The 21462-nt window shown below is 47.5% G+C and overlaps 1 protein-coding gene and 1 pseudogene across 1 annotated transcript; one reads left to right on the top strand and one right to left on the bottom strand.

Annotated features, from left to right (window-relative positions):
- Nucleotides 1–280: 280 nt before the first annotated feature.
- LOC116148974 (tripartite motif-containing protein 60) lies at nucleotides 281–1629 on the bottom strand. Its single transcript, XM_031439791.2, has 2 exons — nucleotides 571–1629; nucleotides 281–292 (listed from the first exon to the last, which is right to left on the bottom strand). Exons 1-2 carry the CDS (start codon nucleotides 1627–1629, stop codon nucleotides 281–283), a joined length of 1071 nt encoding a protein of 356 aa, XP_031295651.1.
- An 11015-nt stretch (nucleotides 1630–12644) lies between these two features.
- Nucleotides 12645–21357, top strand: LOC105106463 (small ribosomal subunit protein eS26-like; annotated as a pseudogene).
- Nucleotides 21358–21462: the final 105 nt, after the last annotated feature.

Raw genomic sequence — 21462 nt, 5'->3', positions numbered from 1 at the left:
GCTGGGGAAAGCTCCTCTGTAGCCAGGACCGTCCTGGGTGAGAACCGCCTTGCTTAGCCCAGTGAAGGAGCCTCCAGGCTGTCCTGACAGCTTGCCCAGATGTGGGGCACAGGGGAGGCCCGAGGGTGAGGGTGAAAAGACATCAGCAGTCAGACATCAAAGATGGACTCAGACTCTTTATTGCAAGGACTTGCCAAGAACATAGCAAGAACGTGGATCATACAGAAAGTCTTCCAAAGTGGCTCAGCACTCATCTTCAACTATACTTATTGTAAGTGATTTAGAAGAAGGTCTAATAGAGAAATAGGGCATAAGTTTTTCTGTAAAAATGTCACTGAATATATACAAAGGAGACCTATCATTCAAATTGTAAAAAGAAACTTCTCCCAAATCATAGTCCAGAAAAATGCCAATCCGACAGGCATTTCCTGAAACCCGTGTGTCACGGGTGGTTCCCCAGAGCTGAATTTGCCAGCAGCCATTGCTTGGGGAAGGTGACACAAGAGAATTTCTAGGGAAAGATTCTTTACACACCCCTAAGGACCATTCCCCACTGCCTCTGCCTTCTACCTGCCAAAAATGCCTGCCAGCATCAAAACCCTCTGAACTCAGGACAGCGGGGTAAGAAGTAAACACTTGGGGAGGATGAACACAGTTTGGTTCCATCCATCGAAAAGTTGCAGTTTTCCGATCTTGTGAAATTTGGAGGCTGTGGTGAGCAGTTTCAGGCTCCAGTGTCAAATGGACCTGAAAGGTGCTGATCATTTTGTGCAAGCCAAAATACTGTGGGGGGAGAGTGAAAACCTCCTTCTTCACTTCAGACCAAAAGGCTGCTGGGCTCTCTAAATTTTCATAGCTTCTGTGGATTCTTTCAATGCCTGTGAGTAAATCCAGGTCAGTCTGGGAACACTTGTTGGTTATTTCATAAAGCAGACTTTTCAACGTGGATCCGTGGTCTGATATTTGGATTTTTTTCCCAGTTATTTTATCTACAACACTCTTTTCTTCATTTAGCAGCTTAACATGAATTTCGTCATGCTCTGTTCCCAAGAAACGCTTAAAGTGTTCAACTTCAGAGTGCAGTTTGCTCCTTTGATTCTCCATGTTGGACACCAACTCAAATGACTTGGAGACTTGCATTTCTAAGCCCTTTTCAGCAGCTTCCAGCTGCTTTGTCAGGGGCTCCAGGTAGCCCTTGAGCCTCCTCCTGTGACACACTGCAGCTTGCTCCACGGGCACTAGGGGGTGGTGGCGGTGCTCAGAGGAGAGCCTGCACTGGGGACACAGCAGCTCCAGGTCCTCCTCACAGAACAGGCTCAGGGCCTGACTGTGCTTCTCACACAGGGGGGCCTCCCCCTGCCGGCCCCTCTTGGCCCTCGTGCTGGGAAGCTGCCTCACAGCGTCAGCCAGGTGGCTTAACTGGCTGTTCCTCCTGCAGCTGCGCTCAGGGCAGGGCTGCAGGCAGAGCGGGCAGGGGAAGAGGTCCCGGAGCCCCTCCCAGCGCTGCTGGAGGCAGGCGTGACAGAAGTTGTGCCCACAGCCCGTGGTCACCGGGTCCGTCAGGCAGTCCAGGCAGATGGGGCAGCTGGCCTCCGCGTGCAGCTGCGCCAGGGAGGCCGCCAGGGCCATCGTGCCGGGAGGGGTCCTGTCAGGGGAGACGCCCTCAGAGAAGCCCGGCTCTCCAGGGGCTGGGACAGGGACAAGCTTCCGACCCGCCACCTTCTCTCTGGCCTTCACGCCCGCCCGTGGGTCTCCCAGGACCCAGGGAGCTGTGTGCAGTGGGGCCGAGTCCTGCCCCTTCCTTCACCTCCACAGCCGCAGCCGCAGGGCCCGGAGCCCCAGGAGCCTCCGCTGCCTTGGGCACCTTGGTCCCTTTCACTCGGTGGCCGGAAATCGAGGCCTGAGAGGTCGTCCTCTCCTTCAGGGACAGCCCAGCTCCAGGTGGCCGTGAGGATCCCCAGCGTGGGCCAGTCAGCACATCCAGACGTGGGCCAGTCTCCGCACAGCTCAGCAGCTCCTTCCAGAAAATGCTAACACGGGGGAAAGAACACACATTAAGGAGATAAACACCATGTACATAATCGACAGTGTTTTACCAGTTTTTTTTTTTTTTCCTGGATTCAAATACATACATTTCCAAACAAAAAGCAACTGTAGTCAGTTAGGACAGCAGATGCCTGGTAATGGTTAATTAATGTGATTTTGTTAATGAAAAGAGACTCAACAGGAAAGCTACACAGTACACTGTTTACATATAAAACCCTGTGATACCAGGACCGGCTTCACAGTGAGGAGGAGCAGGGAAGGGTGGGGGAGACTCACTGGATGTGAACATGGGACATGTTGGCTGAACCGTGTGTCCTCCCCTCCCCCCATGCACAGTTCCTATATTGAATCTGTAAATCTCAGCACATCGGAATGGGACTCTTTGTGGTGAGAAGGGCTGTAAAATGTTGATTAAGTTAAAATGAGGCTGCTGGGGAGAGGCCCTAGTTCAACACTGACTGGTCACCTTGGAAGAGACGTCTGGGACAGGCACCCACGGAGGAAAGGAGGTCCCAGGCAGGAAGCAGCCCCCTGGGAGTCCCCGAGCCAGGGCTCAGGGGTAAGTGAACCTCCTGGCCCTTTGATCGGCAGCTTCCAGCCTCCAGAATTGTGACAGAATCAGTGTCTATTGTTGAAGTCACCCCAGCTATGTGCGGTGTTCTGCATGGCAGCCCTTGGAAAGGAATACATTGCTCTACTCTGTATCTGTTATTTTACAGGCTGAACATGTTCTGTGTGGATACAGTTTCACAAGGGTCACCAGCCACTGTTCCCAGTGGGCTCCTGCCCCAGGCAACAGGCCAGCTCCTCTCCCTTCTGTGAGCCACACTCTCCCTCTAATCCAAGGGTCCAGATCCTTTCTGTCTCTGTCTCTTAGGGAAATGCTGGGATTACAGCAATCCCAAAGCCAGACCTACCATTACAAGTAACTGACCTGAGTTGGCTGCCATTTCAAATACTTGACAACAATACTTTCTTTCTGAGACAGGAAGAGAAGAGCACAGTCATTTTGGATAGCAATTTGAGCAAAGCATGCCTTTAGGCTCAAGAACAAAGGCCCTGGGGGCCTGAGTCCTAGAAGCAAAGAAACAAAAAAGAAACAGGCTTAAAGAATAACTTTATCTCTGTGACACTAACAAGTGCACATAATTGCCACAAGACAAGAAGTTCAACTATCAATTTCCTGTTCCTTTTGTCCCTGTGTTTTCCTGCAGAAAATTCTCATGCCTCCTTTCCCCCCTCACAGAAACACTCCCCATTCCTGATAGTCACTGGGGAGCCTTCTGGTGCTGATCAAAGAAGTTTGACACATTATGGAAATGTCTGTGATCATGAAACAAACCCCTCCCTTTTTGTTATAAAAGCAAAACTTGCCCCTTCTGCTCGAGGAGGTGTAACGTTTTTCCACCTTTTCCCTTGTGCACAAGGGATCTCTTTTAATACAAAGCTCTGCTCGCCTAAGAGTCCTGTGGAAATGATAGTCATTTCTCTGGTATTGCTGTCCAAGAATCTGGAAAGGGCCTAGTGACGTAAGATGGGGAGCCCTTCTAGGAGGGAGGCTGAGCCAGGACCTCTTTGGGCCCCCAGGCTCCCGGGATCCCAGAGGAGGAGATTCCTTCTGGGGCAGAGGGCAGAGCTGCCTGAAGCGCTTTTGTTTCAGTGTCCTTGGGGCGGCTGCTACACTGCCGGGGCTTTGGCTTTGGTCCATCTGTCACAGGCAGGCATGGCTTCTCCCCTTTCTTCTCTTTCTCTTACTCCCCTTCTTTTCCTTTCCCCCCCTTTTTTTTTTCTTAGCAAGGAGGCGGGAGTCCTTCATCTGCTCTGTTGTGTCTGGTCTGTTCTCTTCAGTTGTCTATTCTGCTGACTGGGAAGGTTGGCCTGAATCTGAAAATCCAAGACTGATCCCCAGGGGCTGGTTCAGGCACCATTGGAATTGCTTCCCCTCTGCATGTCTCTTTGACTGTGGTGCACCTGGATGACTGTCCTTGTTTGACTTCACGTTGTAAGCCCCAATGCTATTTTTCTAAGCAAAGTCAGTATTTGTGGGGAAAGGACCTTTGTGACTATGTAAGTCAGTGGAGCCGTAGAGGCTACAGACTGCTCTCAGCTCACTGCTATTTCTGGGAAAATCAGTTATTCCCCACCTGGGAACATTTCTGAGCCATGTACTCCTGTGATTTCTCTCCTTGTCTGCTTAGTGAGTGGTATAGACTGTTACATATAATGAAGCAGGGATTGGACCTGGTCTACAGTGTATATTGTTAAAAATTGATGGGAAGGTCAAGGTCTGAGGCAGCAGTGCTCTCTGCAGTGGCCAGTGGCCTGGGGTTTGTTAGAGCAGGTCTATGGGAGTAACTGGGGACCACTTTTGTCCTGGGCTCCATGTTAATTGGGCCTGTTGCCTGTGGAGCATTGGCCCCTGGCCAGTGGCTCTGGGATTCTGTCCAGCAGCTACCTGAGCACTTCTGTCTCAGGGACAGTGCTGACTGCTGCCTCTGACCAGGCATTGCTGCCCACAGAGCTTTCAGTTCTGGGGTGAAAGAAACAGGGCTTTAGTCCTGACCTGTCTGTTTCTGGTCACACCAGCCTCTTGAAAGAACAATGGGAAATGAGAGCCCTGTTCCATCCTGCTCTTGTTCCATAGGGTGTATTTTGCAAAAACTGGGAGAGCTTTAATTACGTTTAGGAAGAAGATACTTTTTTCCTTAACCTTAAGTAGCCGTAATATTCTTTAAACTCGGCATGCAAAAAAAAAAAAAAAAAACCCAAAACTGATTCTTTTTGTATATACAGGTTAAAAAGTTTGGCTTGATAAAACACTTCTTTTTTTCCCCATAATTTTGACCCTGAGGGAACAAAAATATTCCTAGGAGAAACCCTGAAGTTACAGATCTCATCATGTCCTTAAAAAATAAGCACAGCCCACGTTGCCTGAGAGTAAAGCAATGGGTTATTTAGTAAAACTTCAAACCAAAGGAAAAGAAGCAGGAAAGAGGCTTTTTAAACTCAAGTAAGTAAATTTAACTTATTCCAACTGTTAATTTTGGTCTTACACCTTGCAGGTAAATTGCCATAACATGGGTGGTCATGATTTCTTATCTTTCCATTTGCATGTTGTTTATTGTTACAAAAAGGGAAATTTGTTTTGCAAAGGAGCTCTTTTCAATTGGATTTTTTTAAAAAAAGGTAAGGAAGGGCTTACAAATCAAACATTTCTAAATACAAAAAAAAAAAAAAATTAACCAAAATAAATTTCAGGTTCACATGATCTGGTGAATATTCAGTATTTAAATTACTATCTAGTATTAGAATTAAGGTTTGTTAATTAATACAGACATCTTTAAAGTCATCATTATTAAGTATATTACTTTTATTGTACCCAGGTTTACTGAAAGTCAATAAACTCACTTTATGTATGTTGAAAAATGCCAGCAAGAAAATTAACTCAGTATGACAATACTGTCTTAAGTAATAAAATAGAGATAAATAATGTAAAAGCTTTTAGATAAACTGTTTAGAAAAAATGTTTTAGCTTTTCCAGATTCTTAGTAACTTGAAACCTTAGAGAGTTTTGCTAAATTAAGTTAATTGATCAAAATTCCTAAAAAGCCTGGGTCATTTTTATCAAGATAATATACTTAAGCCATCAAAAAGAAAAGGTCTAGATCATTTTAATTAAGATAAAATATTGAAACATTTACTGTTAAGCAAGTTTAAGTTTGCCCCCTTTTGCCTTCTTGTGAGAGAAAAAAAAAATCTAAAGATGTTTGGGTTTATTAGACACGCAACTGGTACCACATTAAAAAGGGAAATTATGCTATGAAATAAAAGTATGTTTTTAGAGGTTATGGAATATGTTGTTTGCTAATCAGGAAATTCTGGCAGGACAAACAGGTTGCATTTGCTTGCTTCTTGGTTTTCACTAGAGATTAAGGTGTTTTTTTTAAGGGTCAAAAATTATAATGTGTAATTGAAGTTACTAAAACAATAAAGGAAGCATTTCAGTGTGTAAAAAAGTAGGAAATACATTGTTGATGGTAGAAGATGTGAAAAGTGGAAATACATTTGTTGGAGAAAAAGAGGGGAATAGTTTTATCCTAAAGGTGGATAAAAGTGATGGAAAGCGTGTGGAAAAGGAGCCTTGAGAGAAGAGTTCTGTACATGGTCAACGTTGGTTAAGATTCGATTGCATTTAATTAGGTAAATGAAATGTGTTCTTAAAAGTAAGCTGATAGAAGACTGGAGTTTGGTTTTATCTTTCTGTTAAAAGAACAAAGTTTTATTAGAATACTGCTTTTGATAACAGATTTTGTCAATTACTTTGCCTTTAAGTGATCTATAATTGCTTTTAAAATCTTTTGTCACTTTAGACTATCCAAAACAGTTTGTTTGTGGCCAATTAAACATGCATTGTACATCTGCTTTAACCATTTAAAGAAAAAGTACATTTAAAAATTAAAGCAGAGTAACTGTGGCTAAAACATTCAAAATAGAGCTGGATGGCCATTGTGGACGAGGTCTCACACACATTCCTGGTGTTACCGAGAATCTGAATTTCTCAGCTACAGCACATTTAAGGACACCACCAACTGTTCTCAGAACAGTATCTGCTAGCAACTGCCAACTGCAACCTTATGGCCACAAGGTACCTATAAAATCAGAAGTGACACCCAAACAATGGCCCACCCTACCAGTCTCGGAAGGCCAGAGACTCACCTAGGAGACTTACTGTCCCCCAAGACTATGGGATAACTGGTAACTGGAACCTTCATTTTTGTGCCCTGAGTAATTCAGTTCCCTGAATTAGTTAAAAGCAGCTATACCCAGTGGTACTGTTGGTTGAAACAGGAAATACAGTTCAAAAACAATGCATACTCCCCATGGGGAGCCCCTGGCTTCTGTTAGGTAAGACTGAACCCCAAATCTGGATGCCAGTCAGTGCTCAGCTCCACCCTGAAAAGCAGTATTTGGTACCCTAAACACAGTAGGGCTCAGAGGACACTCCAGCCTGGCCCATCGTGGAGACTCCAGTACGAAACGCTATCTGGTGATGGGGAAAGAACAGTTATGCTAGGAAGGCAGGCTCAGTGAAACCGTGGTGCTCTCTGACTTATAAAAATAAAACTGTTAATGTCAGAAGGACAAGAATCTGCTACAGCACTCAGCCCACGAGAAACCTTTTTTGTTCCAAGTGAGTAAGACTTTTAACAGCCTAGATGCTGAAAGACAAGCTATTTCTAGAAACCAGTTTGTCTCTACTTCTGGAAATCAGTCTAATGGAGGCTCAATGGCCAGAAAAACACTTCAGGTTGTTAGTCCAAGAAACACCACCACTGTTCAGAAATAACACAAGAAATACCACTTGTTTACAGTAAATCAAGGGGGAAAGCATGTAACTGGCCTCACTAAAGAGCACGACAGTGCTGGCAGGGGACCCTCTGGGTGGCTGTGTTCTGACTCGAGGAGCCGTGTCAGTGGGACCTGAACTTAGGATTCTTGTCTTCTGTGTAGTTGCCCTGGTTTGTAGAGCTAGGTGTAAATGTTGTATAGGATATAGACAAGGCCTGTTTTACCAAAGAATCCCAGGAGATTTCAAATATTCTATGTGGCCCAGCCCCGGCCTCATCCAAGCCAGGTAGTTTGAGACTTGTCTGCTTCCTGTCAGGTAGCATCCAGGCCCTAAGTCAGCCTTGATGCCACTGCAGAAGACCCACCTGCGGCCTCCAACGATCCCTTAAGAATGAGGGGACATAGAGACACATAGTGTAAGATACCACTTACATGTGGAATCTAAAAACATACAGGAAACTAGTGAATATAACAGAAAAGAAACAGACTCACAGATGTAGAGAAGAAACTAGTGGTTACCAGTGGGGAGAGGGAAGGGGGAGGGGCAAGATGGAGGTGGAGGATTGAGGGGTACAGAGTATCAGGTGTAAAATAAGCCTCAAGGCTGTGCTGTATAACATGGGGAACACAGCCAATATTTCATAATAACTACAAATGGGGTATAACCTTTAAAACTTGTGAATTACTACACTGTATACCTGTAACATATAATGTCGTACATCAGCTATACTTCAATTTAAAAATATGATATTGTAAAATAAATACATAAATACAGTTTAAGAATGAAAACAAAAATGACGGGACATAAAGTCTGTGGGGAAAGAGACAGGAAGTCAGAGCACAGCAGTTTTGGAAAAGGACCCCAGATTGGTCTTGGAAAAACCCACTTTGCAGGCTAAAAATCAAAAGCCCTGGGGCATGAGTCCCAAAAGAAGAAAAAAAGGATTAAAAGATTAACCTTATCTCAGTGACACTCAGGAGTGTACCTAACTGCCACAAGACCAGAAGCTCAACTGCAACTTCTAACCTTGTCTGCTGTGTTTTCTTGGAGAACGTTCTGACGCATTCCTTTCCCCTCCCAGAAGTGCTCCCTGGTCCTGATGGTCTCCAGGAGCCACCTACTGCTGAGCAAATAGCTTTGATTATTTCTGGAAACTATCACTGATCATGAGACAGCCCCCACCCATTTTGTTATAAAACCAACTCTTACCCCTTCTCCTACCAGAGTAGACACGCTTTCCCTGCCTTCTCCCTTGTGCAGAAGTGATCACTTATAATAAAAACCTTTGCTTGTCTAAGAGTCTTGTGGAAATGATATTCATTTTTATGGCATTGCTCTCCAAGAATCTGGAAAGGGTCCAGTAACAACTCCATTTTGGAAGGTGTCTATCTGATGCTATAAAAATATTAGATAATTATCTTAAGTGGTAACCACGGTATTAGACACCTTCATTGAAAAATATCTTCCAGGTGACACATAAGGACATCTTCACAGATGAATCTTCAGATGCCAGGGGTTGGCTTCCACGTCCCTCTCCCCTCCTTTTTGAGCTTCCCTTCCATGTCGGGGATCTCTGATCCTTGAGGATCCGTCTCCTGTTTCTCACAGCTGATTCACATCTGCCCGGCTCTCCTCCCATTGCAACCCCCTTGCCTCCCCCGCCCACTCCACTAACCTCCCCAAATCTCCCAGGTTGAGACTGAAGGGAGATGGAGGCAGCAGAGGGTCCATGTGCTCGGGTGCTGGGGGGCAGCGTCCAGGCCTGGTCTCAGAGCCGGGGCCATTCAGGGCGCTTCCTGGGTCCCCCACCCTTTCAGGGACACAGGGAAGATGGGGAACTGTCCTCATCTTCCCTCTCATTTGTGTGTGGGCCTAAGTACAGATATGACAAGGCCTCCTGGAATAGTTTGGTTTTGAACAGCAAGAAACTGGTGTGACACAGAATTTCAGGGTGTTTGTATCACTTCTGGTCCTCATTTGGGTTGCTGAATTATAGATTTCCTGACTATTCTCAACACAGTTCTCAAAACTACATTAACAGTCAACAAAATCATGTTGAATTCCCTGGAAGACCTAAAATCCAGTGTGATTATCACCAAAAGAAATTCCAGGAAGTTGATTACAACATAAAAGGAAACTGTGTGTATATGTCCTTATGAAAAAGCCAGCAAGTATTTCTGTTCCATAAAGTGACCACACATGTAGGTACATAAAACCTTAAGTAGTGAGTCCACATATTGAGAAAGAAAATAGAACAGCAGTGAGCACGGTGCCTGGCACAAGGGCTCCCCAGGCAGGAGGCCCTGGGAGTGGCCCACGGCTCCCGCAGGTGTGGTCCAGGTGAGAGGCAGAGGTCAGGCCACAACCACACCCACAGCTGGAGCTTCCCTCCCCCAACCCAGTCCTCCTCTGCACACAGGGAATCACCCACTCAGCTGGCAGGAGTCTGTTGTTAACGAATCCAGTAAGCACCTCCCACCCTCAGACCTCCCAGGCCACCCCAGCTTGGCCGGCATCCCCCCACACCACAGTGGGATCACCCAGCACCCTGGGCAGCTCAGTTGTCCCCACTCAGGCCCCCGGGGAATTCTGTCCCCCCCGGAGTCGCGCTCACCTGCCCAGCTCCTGGGTCCTGGCTCTGTGCTGGGGGAGCTGCGCTGTGTCCTCAAGGCCCCGGCGTGCCTTCCACTCCCCACACTGGGACTCTGGTCTCCTCTCTTCCTCTCAGAGCAGATGACCTTCCTCCATGCAGTCTGAGCACTCGACACAGCCCGGGTTCTCAGTTCACTACTGGGGCCAGAATGTGTCCCCTTGGGCTTTATAAATGCCTGGAGGGAGGGTCCTCTCCTTCACTCCCATTGGACAGAGCTCGGATGCAGTCAGCCTTGGGAACCTCCCATCCTCCTCTGATTGCATCTTCTATCCAGTGTAGGATAAGACACACCCACCTTAATCCCCTCTAGCTAATTTCATCAGAGATCAAGTTTATGACACCATCCAATACTTTGGAAAGTCCTCGCTTTGCTTCTCTCCAGTGAAATTGCTCAGCAGTCTTGGCCTGTCCCTTCAGAGCTTGTTGGAATTCCATCTGCCCCTGGAAAGAGGTGTTTCTGGAGTCTGGCGTCACCTCTGCTTTGTGCATTTCCAAGGGCTTTCTGCAGTTGTCCACGTGGCAGACCCTCAGGCAGCTGACAAGCTCTCAGGAGCAGCCCCTCCCCTTCAGGCGGTGGGCAATCTGGGGGGTGTTGGAGCCGGTGGGGGAGGGGCTATGCCGGAGCATCACCAGCACAGGCAGGGGAGCAGGAGGCCCTGGATGCAGTGAATCAGAAGTTTTCCTTGGGGAGGCCTTGAATGTAGTTTAAAGAAGTCCCACTGGTGACGCTGACGTTCTGTGGGTTCCTCAGTAATCCTGAGTGTCCGCCTCCGGATCTGACCCTTCTCAAATCTCTGTGTTCCTAGAAGACTTAAGTTACTGTAGCAGGGTCGCCTCCAGGCCGTCCCCTCCCTGACAGCCCAGTCCCTCCTGTGTCACCGTCACACCTGTCGAGCGCTCCTGTCCATGAACTCTGACCCGCAGCCTGGGACCCGAGGATCCCAGCACCTTCCCCACAGGCAGGCAGCTGTGGTCCCCATGGAGGGCGATGGGCCCAGAGGGAAGGTTCCCCTGGTGTCCACGAGGACAGCCGTCCACTCCGAGGACAGCAGGAAGGTTTTCTCACTCAGGAGCACACAGGCCTGCACTCCAGAGCCATCCTGCTTAAAAGTGTTTCAGGGAACAATGAGATGGTGCCGATGCCAGAAAAGTCTCCCCAGGTGGAAGCATCACATGGTGGCCTCCTCCCTCTGTTTCCCTTTCTAGACGAATCCTGATTAATGGCTTTTTGATGAACCTTCCCAAGTAGTCTGTACACACAAAACTCAGCGCTTGCGTGGTGTCCACTTTGTACAGAACACTCCCCTGTGTGTATCTGCAAGCGAGGGCAATTTGTGGCATCTTCAACTTCCTATTTTGCACTTATTTTTCTCCTTCATTGCACTGCGTTGGTAAAACGTGTTGCCAACACTAAGAACATTGTGTAAGTGGAACCCATCTTTCCTGAGGCTCCCCCATAGGCTACCCTCTCCTCTAAAATAATGTTCCCCTGATGATTTGTCCCCTAGTTTATCGCTGAATACGGCTATCAGTTTAGCAATTAAAACCATGTTTGATTATTAACACAAGGTCCTTGTGGATTTTATTGGGGATTTCATGGATGCTGCACTCCAAACTGGAGAGAACTGAAACTTACGCTGAATCATCCAATGCGTGGGGTTTTGCTGTATTTTTACATTTGTAAGTGTCTTCTTTAATCTCTTCAGCTGAATGTTTATGATTTTGTTCATGAAACTTTTGCTTTTCATGTTTAGACTCATTAAAACCTATTTTACATTTTGATGCAGTTGTAAAAGATTCACTTTTGACTCCTTTTTCTTTACCGAAGTGGAGCTGCTGCACAATATTGTGTAAGTGATGGCTGCACAATATAGTGATTCACAATTTTCAACGGTTGGACTCCTTTTGTAGTTACTATATAATGTTGGCTATGTTTCCCGAGTTGTACTGTTTATACTTGCAGCTTCTTTTATCCATCAGAGCTTGTACCTCTTTCCGCCTCCCCCTTCGCACCCCTCCCCCTTCCCTCTCCCCACTGTGACCACTAGTTTGTTCTCTGTATTTGTGAGGAAGAGATTCACTTTCAGCACTACATTTTCCTGTTTGTTGCTCACATGTTGATATACTTAAAAAATATATATGTATTGATTTTTTACAAAATAACCTTGCCATAATCCCCTGAAGCCTTTACAATTTTTCTTCAGTTTCTTCGAGTTTCCTAAAAGACAGTCATATCTTTTGCAAATAATGAGAGCTTGGCTTCTTTCTCTCAGTGCCTGGGCCTCTTCCAGCATCAGCGTCCTGAGCTGGTAGCCGCTCTGGCGGGGACGTGACACCCAGGCTCTCAGGCCTCGGCGACCTCCCCCACCAATCACAGCATCCCCAGCGGGCCGCTCCCGGTTCCGTGCTCGCGTAGTTGACGTCTGTGGAGCTAGACTGCATCGCCTCTGAATTCTCCTGGCCACAGGACGTTGAGCCTGAATTCAGGAGCCTTTGTAGCGTCCTCTCAGTTTATGGTAAATGGAGGCAGTAGAGGAGGAATAAGTTAATGAACTTAAAAGAAACAGCACAAAATGTGGGAAATACTGTCGAACAATGACCTGGTCTCCTCAACAGGTAAATGATGGGGTTAAAATGAAAAAAAAAAAAAAAAAAAAAAAAGACAGAGAGAGTTGAAACTGAAAAAAATTTGTACATGTCAAACATGAAACTTCTTAGCATCCTGATTTGAGGAAACCAACTTTAAAAAGATATTCATGAGCCAACTGGGGAATTTTGAATCCATATTAGATAGTAAATGCTATTAAGGGGGTGTGACTTGTTTTCTAGGTACTGTAGAGGCTTTATTTTAAAATGTCCATATTTTAGTTGGGTTGAGGGAGACAGGTGTGTAATGAGAGTAACCAAAAAGGGAAGAAAAGAAAATGAATTAATGAAACTTTAATAAATGTTGAATGTGAGTTGATGGAAATTTTTTTTTAATACACGCTTCTCTGCTTCTCTGTATCTCTGAGATTTTTCATGATAATTAGTTTTACAGTGGACTGAGAGGTACAAACTAAACTCAGCTGCATAAGGAATGAGAATGAGGAATGGACTGTGGTACCTCAGAATTGTCTGTAATACTAAATTTTTCTGAATATTAAATATTGAATCAAATGTGACAAATTGTATCAGGTATCAGTGATACATGATTAGTTCCTCATGAGCTTGGTGAGGAAGCACGTATGAAGGAAAAGTTAGTAATGCTGATCCTGTCTTTATATAAGATTTTGACATTTTGTTCATCATGGATCTTTTACATTGATTTTGATTTTTAAAAATATTCCGAAGTATCGGTCTTGATTCCTGAGTGTTTCGGCACCCTTCCAATTGTGCTCCTGGGCTGAGTCCCTGGCTTGCCTCCCCCTGGACCAGCCCTGCCACTCAGCATGTGGAGCAGGGCTGGGGCCCTGGCTGGACGGCAGTGACTGTGGACGCAGCAGAATCTTGTCTTCCTTCACCACCCGCCCACCTGCCCCAGGCCCTCCCCCTGCACGGAGGGAACCCTGGCTCTGCCCTCCCTTCCCACAAGTTCTATCTCTCCTCCGTCCCTGTCAGCACTCTTAAGCCAAACGACCAGGAATCGCCTGCATTTGAGCACCTGGTTCACTGCTGTGGGCAACGGAGAACAGACCCCATGGGGAATTCTAGAGCACCACAGGAGGGGGGTGTTAGAAAGCGTTATGTTAGGATTTGGGTCTGTTATGTGACTTGGGGAAGGGTTAGGGACGCTGCCGTGACAGGATGCTGCCAGGAGGAGATGTCATTCTATGATTGGGTGTCTTGCTAAACCTCCTGCAGAAGGAAGGAAGGCTAGAGGCTGACGCTGTGACGGACGGGCAAAGTCACAGCCGTCACTCCTGTGGGCCAGGACAGGGGGGTCTGTCCTGGGTGTTGGGTCATTTCTGTGGTTTGAGGAATATTCATGTTTTGTCTGCGCCTGGACTTGGGTCTAGAGTGCTCTTGTTTCATCTTGTCCACCAGAGTCACAGAGTGGCCGTAAGGGACGACGGTGCTGCTCTGTGACATTGTGGACGTCCCCAGGAGACCCGCAGGATGGAGCGGAGGGTGCCAGGCAGCTCCCGCTCCGGGGGGGCAGGGCGGGCGTTTCTCGTCCAGGCTCCCACTCCTAAGGGTCTCTGGGCAGGGATGAGAAGTGCTTGTCTCCGTGCACAGCAGCCTGTGGGGCAGAGCACAGGTGGAGGGACCTGCTGGAAGGTGACAGTGAGCCCAGGGCAGACCCTGGGGACCACAGGCACAGCGCCGTCAGGAAGATAAGCCAACGAGAAACAGCTACTGAGAGAGTCGCTGAGACTGGGTGACAAGGTCCAGGTCCTGCATCCTCAGGTCATGACATGTCAGTGGAGGAGGCAGAGTCCCCACGAGGAACCATCTGGGTGGAAAGGTAGGACCGGAAGTGTGAGGAGAGTGGGAACTGGATCATGGGCGTGGGGTCGATGCCTGGAACTCAGAGTGGTCATTCCCGATGCCACCAAAGTCGAACAACTCAGTGTTCCCATCAGTTCTCTCAGGGTGAGGAGGTCCAACTCAGGTCTGCCCCCCACTTGCTGGAAAATCTACATTGTGTCCCTCGAAATGTGCAAGGCACTGAACTGCTAGTAGGGACTCAGACTAAAGTAAGTGAGGGATCCTATCCAGAAGTTTCTATCCAGATCTGAGCTTCTCAGCAGAGCCTCAGAAGTGCACCTGCTCAGGGGCGATGACAGTCCCCTCCTGACAGGGGCCCCTCATCCGCCCTGTCTGTGCTCTGACTGCTGTGAGCCCTGTCACTGCCCTGGGAAGAGGGTCTCCACTCACTCCCTGTGCAGGGGAGGGACTCGAGGCTCGGTGCTGAGCTCACCAGGCTCTGGAGCTCACAGCTCACAGCTCACAGCTGACCACCAGCAGATCCTGGGCTCCAGCCCAGACTCTCCTTCCAGTGTCCACTCCCACACTGACCACTTGCCCTGCCACCGGGGACGGGGCAGCGGGCAGGGTGCGCTGGGCAGCTTAGAGGTTGGGCTGGAAGGAAGGCTACGTGAGGCCCCACTGTGACCCACATCTTTGGTCACACAGTCAGTCAGTGAGCGTCCAGGAGTCTTATCGCGGTTTCCTCTCACTGCACTTGGAAGTCAGTCCCTTTCACGGGTTTCCAGTTGCTGGCGGGCACCAGAATGCTTGGTGCAAATGCAGGTTCCCTGGCCCATTTGTGGAAACGTACCAGAAGCAGTTTCTTTTTTTAAGTAAACCTTTACGGATGGAGACCACACAGACAGACACACACTGATGCTTTTGCATCACCTGATGCAGGATTACAAAGCAAACACAGCCCTGAAACCTCCACCAAGTCCACCCACAAAACAGTACCTGCTGCCTCCCCCACCCCCACCCCCACTCTCCATCACTGTCTCCACCCTCCTCCCCAAAGATAACCACCACCTGCTGCTGAAGCACACACTGGTCTGGCCTGGTTGTGACCTTCATATGAGGGGAAACATACAGGGTGTTTTATTTTATTTCTGGGATCTTGTGCTGAATATGATGGGTGGTGGGTTCATTCTTATTTCCATGTTTCAGATCCTTTTCCTTGGTGAGTAGTGCTCGCCTGTGTGCCTGCACCGCTGTTCAGTATGTCTTTCTGTTGCTGAATCCCTGGGTTGTTTCCCGATTTGCCCTGTGGGTTTTTTGCTGCTATGAGAATTCTTGCTTACGGGCCACGTTTCCACATGTAAATCCTGGGAGTGGAATTGCTGAGCCATACGTAGGGTAGGTACTTGCACACCCAGCTTAAGTAGAAAGAGCCAAATGATTTCCAAGGGGTTTGAACCAATGTCCTGTCTCATTTTTCTTTATGTCCACTGTCTTCACCTGACACATTATGTTTGTACTGGTCAGATGTTAGGAAAAGTGTTAAAACTTTTTTCTACCCTGAATATATGCACAAGACTTGCAATTTTGGTTTCCATCCGCACTGCTCTAGGAGACCAGAAACTTGGTTGTGGTCACTGCAGTTTCCCTGAACATCATGGACACTTAGTAGCTATCTGATGCTGATGTGAACATACATAAATACAGTAGAAATTGTCCGTGAGAGTACAGTATATATTTTACAAAAATGCTTAAATTAAGCCATTCACAGAAATTATTGGTGGCATTGGTAGACTTCTTTTTTGGTCCTTTATACATATTACCAATATATATTACTTCAAAAATATATAATTCCTATTATAGAAGGATTTTATGACAATAAAGGATGCCATTTAATATAATGGTAAGTGGAGGGAACCGGGTTAAGGAACTGTATGTAAAATATACTGCAATTTATGCTAAATAATCTGTCACATGAAAACATAAAGATGTGGATATAGGAACATTTCTGAGAGCACACAGCTGAGAACATGAATCCTGATGTATCAAAGTGTAGGTTTATGGCTGATTATCGCCCCCTGTTGGTCTTCCAATACGTTTTTACATCTTTCTTCTCCTGTCGTCAAATAAAATAATACTAGAAATAATATTAATCCTAACAGTGCAGTAACGGCACTCAGAAAAGGAGCGCTTCGTGTGATTGTACGCACTTTGCACACATTCTCACCTGAAATATTTACTGAACTTCTGGTTATTGGGCCAGAGACACTCTACGTGTCAACACGATTACTGTCCTCCACTCACAACCGGCAACGACTTTCAGGGGGCGGAGGAGCCCCTGCCCCTCTTCTCCGGGGAGTAAGGCAGCTGAGCCTGGTCCCAGTCGTGTAACTGCGTGTGAAAGGGTCGTAGTAAATCCTCGCTCCCAGCCGGGAATGCTCAGACCCGTGCGCAGCGCGGCCTTGTTCCCTCTCAGTAACTCTCCTTCACTTAACAGCCCGCAGGCTGCAGGGGCAGGGCCCTTGGGAAGCCCCAGCACCCCCTGCCAGCCCCTCGCACTGACTCCTGAATCTGGTGGTCGTCGTTATCCTCTCACCTGTGAAACTGGAAGTTCTGTGACAGCTTTTTCCTTGGTCACAGTGTCTTGTTTAAATTTTATGTTTATCTTCTTTTTTTAGTGGAGGTACCAAGGATTGAACCCAGGACCTTGTGCATGCTAAGCACGTGCTCTACCACTGGGCTGTCCCTGTCCCTCTCCGGGGCACCCTACAACCACCAGCTTAGAAATTATGCTCAACAAAGTATTTGACAAAGAAATTCACTCAAAATGAAAAAGATACCTGCACCCCAATGTTCACAGCAGCACTGTTTACAATAGTTAAGACATGGAAACAACCTAAATGTCCATCAACAGAGGACCTGATAAAGAAGCTGTGGTATGTTTATACAATGGAATACTACTCAGCCATAAAAAGATTAAAATAATGCCATTTGCAGCAACATGAAGGGAGCTTAAGATTGTCATTCTACGTAAAATAAGCCAGAAAAAGAAAAATACAGGATATCACTCATAAGTATAAATCTAAAAACAAGAAGAAAAAGAAAAGAGAACATTAATGATCTTATCTACCAAAGAAACAGACTCACAGACATAGAAAACAATCCTGTGGCTTTGTGGTTACCGGGGAATGGGGCAGGAAAGGATAAATTTGGGTGTTTGAGATTTGCAAATGATAAGCACTATATATAAAAATGAATAAAATAAATTTCTTCTCTATAGCACAGGGAACTATATTTAGTATATTGTAATAACCATTAATGAAAAATAATATAAAAATGAATACATGCATATATGCATGACTGAGAGGTTATGCTGTACACCAGAAATTGATACATTGTAACTGCCTATACTTCATTTAAAAAAGAGAGAGAGAGATCAAATGGGAAGATCAGGAGGGAGCTTGGCTGAGAAGTCCAACTACTTGGGGGCCGTGGCAACTCCTTTCCGTGGGGTTCAGAGTGTGGGGAGAAGTAATTCAGGAGTCAGAGGTTTCCCCTCAAAGGCCTGTGTGCTTTGGCAAACTGAGAAGTTATGGTGACATTATTTTCCCCGAAATGAGGGCACCGAGATTTACTCCCCTGAAACCAGTATGTGAGGCGAGAGACAGCTGGCCAGGGGCCGTGAGAGGAATTTCAGATTTGGACCCTGAGAACAGTGGGAGCCAGTGGCGGATTTCAGGCAGAGGGACCCCGAGAGCAGCAGGGACTTTTGAACAGCTCTCCGGGCTGCACCCTAATCTTGGTGGATAAGAGGTGGATACAGCAGCCAGTGGATACAGACTGGGCAGCAGGAGGCTCCCGCTGGACCCATGGTGCCCTGAGGCCGCCTGGTGGACGAGGTGGGAAGTGCACCCAGGAGTTCAGTAAAGGGTGGAGAGGGACCCCAAGGCAAGAGCTTCAGCCACGTAGGTGACAGCGCGGGACCAGGGCAGAACTGAGGGGAAGTGAGTGCAGTTTAAGCACAAGGCGTGTCTGGTCCTCGAAGAAACAGAAGGACCTAGTTTGCACTTGGATTTACTGAGGCTGAAGCTACAAACACGGACTCCAGACCCTTTAAGAGAGAGACGGCGGCTGAAGTCTTCAGAGTGGCTGACACCTGAGCGTCCGCGAGCTCTCCGATGTGCCATCCCTCCTGGTTTTACTCCAAAAATAACTCTTTTTTCACATATCCAATTTTCATTCAGAGAATCTCGCCTCTCAGTGCTCCTCCTGTCAGAAAAAAGCAAAAACATCCTCTTTTAACCCAGGATCCTCCCCTGCTGTGTGACCTACCCGTGTCATCTGCTGGGGCCTCCTGCGGGCGGAATCACCCAGCAGGGCGGGGACTGAATGTCTGCTCTGGACGCGCCCTGCAGGCAAGTGCAGCCCCCGCCCTACTCTGCTTGCCCCTGGCAGTCTCTCAGAGAAATTAGCAAGAGGGAGGCAGGGAATGGGGGCCGCAGCACCCCCTCGCTGGAGGAACCTAAAGGAAACGGAACCCCCGTGGAGGCTCAGAACCCCAGCTTATAAAGCAGCTTCGACAAACAGGTCATTTCTCGACCAGAGAGAGGAGCTGGGAACAGATTTAGGCTTTCAAGGGAGGCAGGATGTGGGAAATTCAATCCATGGAGGAGAATTAATGGAGTAAGGTTTGTTTGCAGCTTCCTCTGGCGCCCTCCCTGGGCTGACAAGGGTCTGCGGCCACTAAGACGAGAATTTGTATCCCACCACTAGCCAGAGAAGGGGAGGGTTTGCGGGTTTGCTGCTTCTTAATTGCCTTCAGCTCAATATAATTTTTGTGTCATAAAGGCATATTTTGGGGTGACATATTCTAGTTTCCTTGAAATGCAACTTCCAGATGAATGGTTCTCAAAGGTTGGGGTGCACCAGGGTCACCGGTAGGCTGTCGGTAACAGTGGTTTCTGGGCTCCGTCCCCCACCCCATTATTTCTGAGTCAGTAGGTTGGAGGTGGGGCCCAGGAACCTATATTTTAATAAATGTCTACATGGTCATGATGCTACTGGTCTGGAGAGCATGCTTAGAGACCCCTGTGCAGACCCCTTCTTGCAGAGGTGTCCTCCCTGGCCCTTCTCCACACCTCCCCTTCCCAATTCCTAAAAGTCTTCTTAATAATGTCCTCAGAGACCCAGATGTCCACGCCCACAGAAGAGTTGTCTCAGTTCCTGTTGTAATGCTGCTTCCTGGTCTGGGCAATGTTGGGAGAACATTCTGTGAGTCTGAGGGCTTCTGCACATCCTGTGAGCAGAGGCACTGGCTGCCATTTGGTTCTGCACTATATTTCCAAGGATGCTTCCTGAGGAGCTGCTTCAGAAGCTGGAGAGTCACCCTGCAGAGCAGAGGGAGGTGTGACTGCTGTACATCATGTTGAAGGCTATGCCTCCCTTTGGGGCAGAGTCTGGGCAGTTTTGCCCACAGCGCAGTGAGGATCCGGATGTCCTGGGCTGGGAATTCCCATCTGTGCTGCAAATCCCCTGTGTGCACCGCATCCATCTAGGCTCACCCCACGGATGGAAGGACCCCGGGTACTGAGACTAACATAGAGTTCATGCCACCACTGTGCCACGAGTAAGAAAGTGCTTTGTGTCTTCGGCCAGCATCCATCATACAGGGGCAGGCTAACTTGTCAGCTCAAAAATAAGGTAAATCTCACATCCTTCATAGTTCTTAACACATACACCCTCATTTGTTTTACATCACACATTTAAAAGCGTTTACTCCACCAGATCTTAATTTTTCATTATCCTTCATCAATAAAGCCCAACAGAGTGTCACAGAGAAAATATTGGTTCTAGGTCTGGTCTCAGGAGAATAAAAGATGGGAATGAAGGCTCCTGTATCTCACAGCAGGGATGAGCTCAAAGACTAGCGAGGACTGGCCAAGAGGATGCAGAGGCAGCATAGGGAGCACGGCCGGCTCCACGTGGGGCTCTCTGGACCTCAGCAAGGAGAATGATGGGTATACACGTTGGAGAGGAAGAGAATTCATGAGTCCAGGGGGTGCCTCTAAAAACACAGAAGGGGACGTCAGGGAGGGAAAGGTCTTCTTTAGGGAAGATGCCAGCAGTGAAGTGTAGGGGCGCAGAATTAGAGAACCTCCATCTGCCCCCCCAACACCATCACTGAGCCTGCTGAGTTCGTCACTGGTGGTTAAAACCTTTGAGGGCGCTGATCCACTGACCTAATGCTGATATTTACAGAATAACTGTGTTGCTCCTGATACTGTTTTGTGCCGGATAATATACAAGACTGTTAACCACATCGCAGTGACTTCTGTCTTACACCCATTTGGCAGACAGCCGAGGTTGCCCCAAAGCTCAGGCTCGGGCTGCTTCCCCTGCGCAGGGCGTGTCTCTCCTCCTGCCGTCTGATAAACGCTCCTTGCATGGAAATGTTATGAATCATAACTTTTTTCTTTTTGGACTTTTGGGAGAGTATTCTCAAATCGGGAATTAGCTGGCCAGTGGGAATAAAATGTATTTTGGCTCTCTCGTGTCCTCGCCTGGTGACCAGGCAAAGAGGGAACGATGGTCTTGCCAAAAAGGCCTGCAGCCTTGTGCAGTTTATTCGCTGTGCCAGATGCCTGCCCAAGGACACGGTCACTGAGAAGTTTGTCATTCAAAACACAGTAGAGGCCGCAGCCATCAGGGACGTTTCTGAAGCAAGCGTCTCCACGCCTACGTGCCTCCCAAGCTGTCTGTGGAACTGCACTACTACGTGAGCTGTGCCACGCACAGCAAGGTGGTCAGGAGTCCTCGTGAAGCCCGGAAGGACCGAACATGCCCACCCAGATTTAGACCTGCAGGTGCCGCCCCACGGCCTCCACCAGAGCCCATGTAAGGAGCTAAGTCCTTAATGACTGAAGAAATCTTGTTCTCTGCAAAACAAAACAACAAAATGGAAATTATACTTTTTAAAAAAAGTATTTTGAAATACTCTTAAGTA

This window comes from Camelus dromedarius, chromosome 1, assembly GCF_036321535.1.
Source record: "Camelus dromedarius isolate mCamDro1 chromosome 1, mCamDro1.pat, whole genome shotgun sequence".
NCBI lineage: Eukaryota > Metazoa > Chordata > Mammalia > Artiodactyla > Camelidae > Camelus > Camelus dromedarius.
The sequence above is the reverse complement of the archived record's forward strand: the minus strand, read 5'-3'. Positions and strand labels throughout refer to the sequence as shown.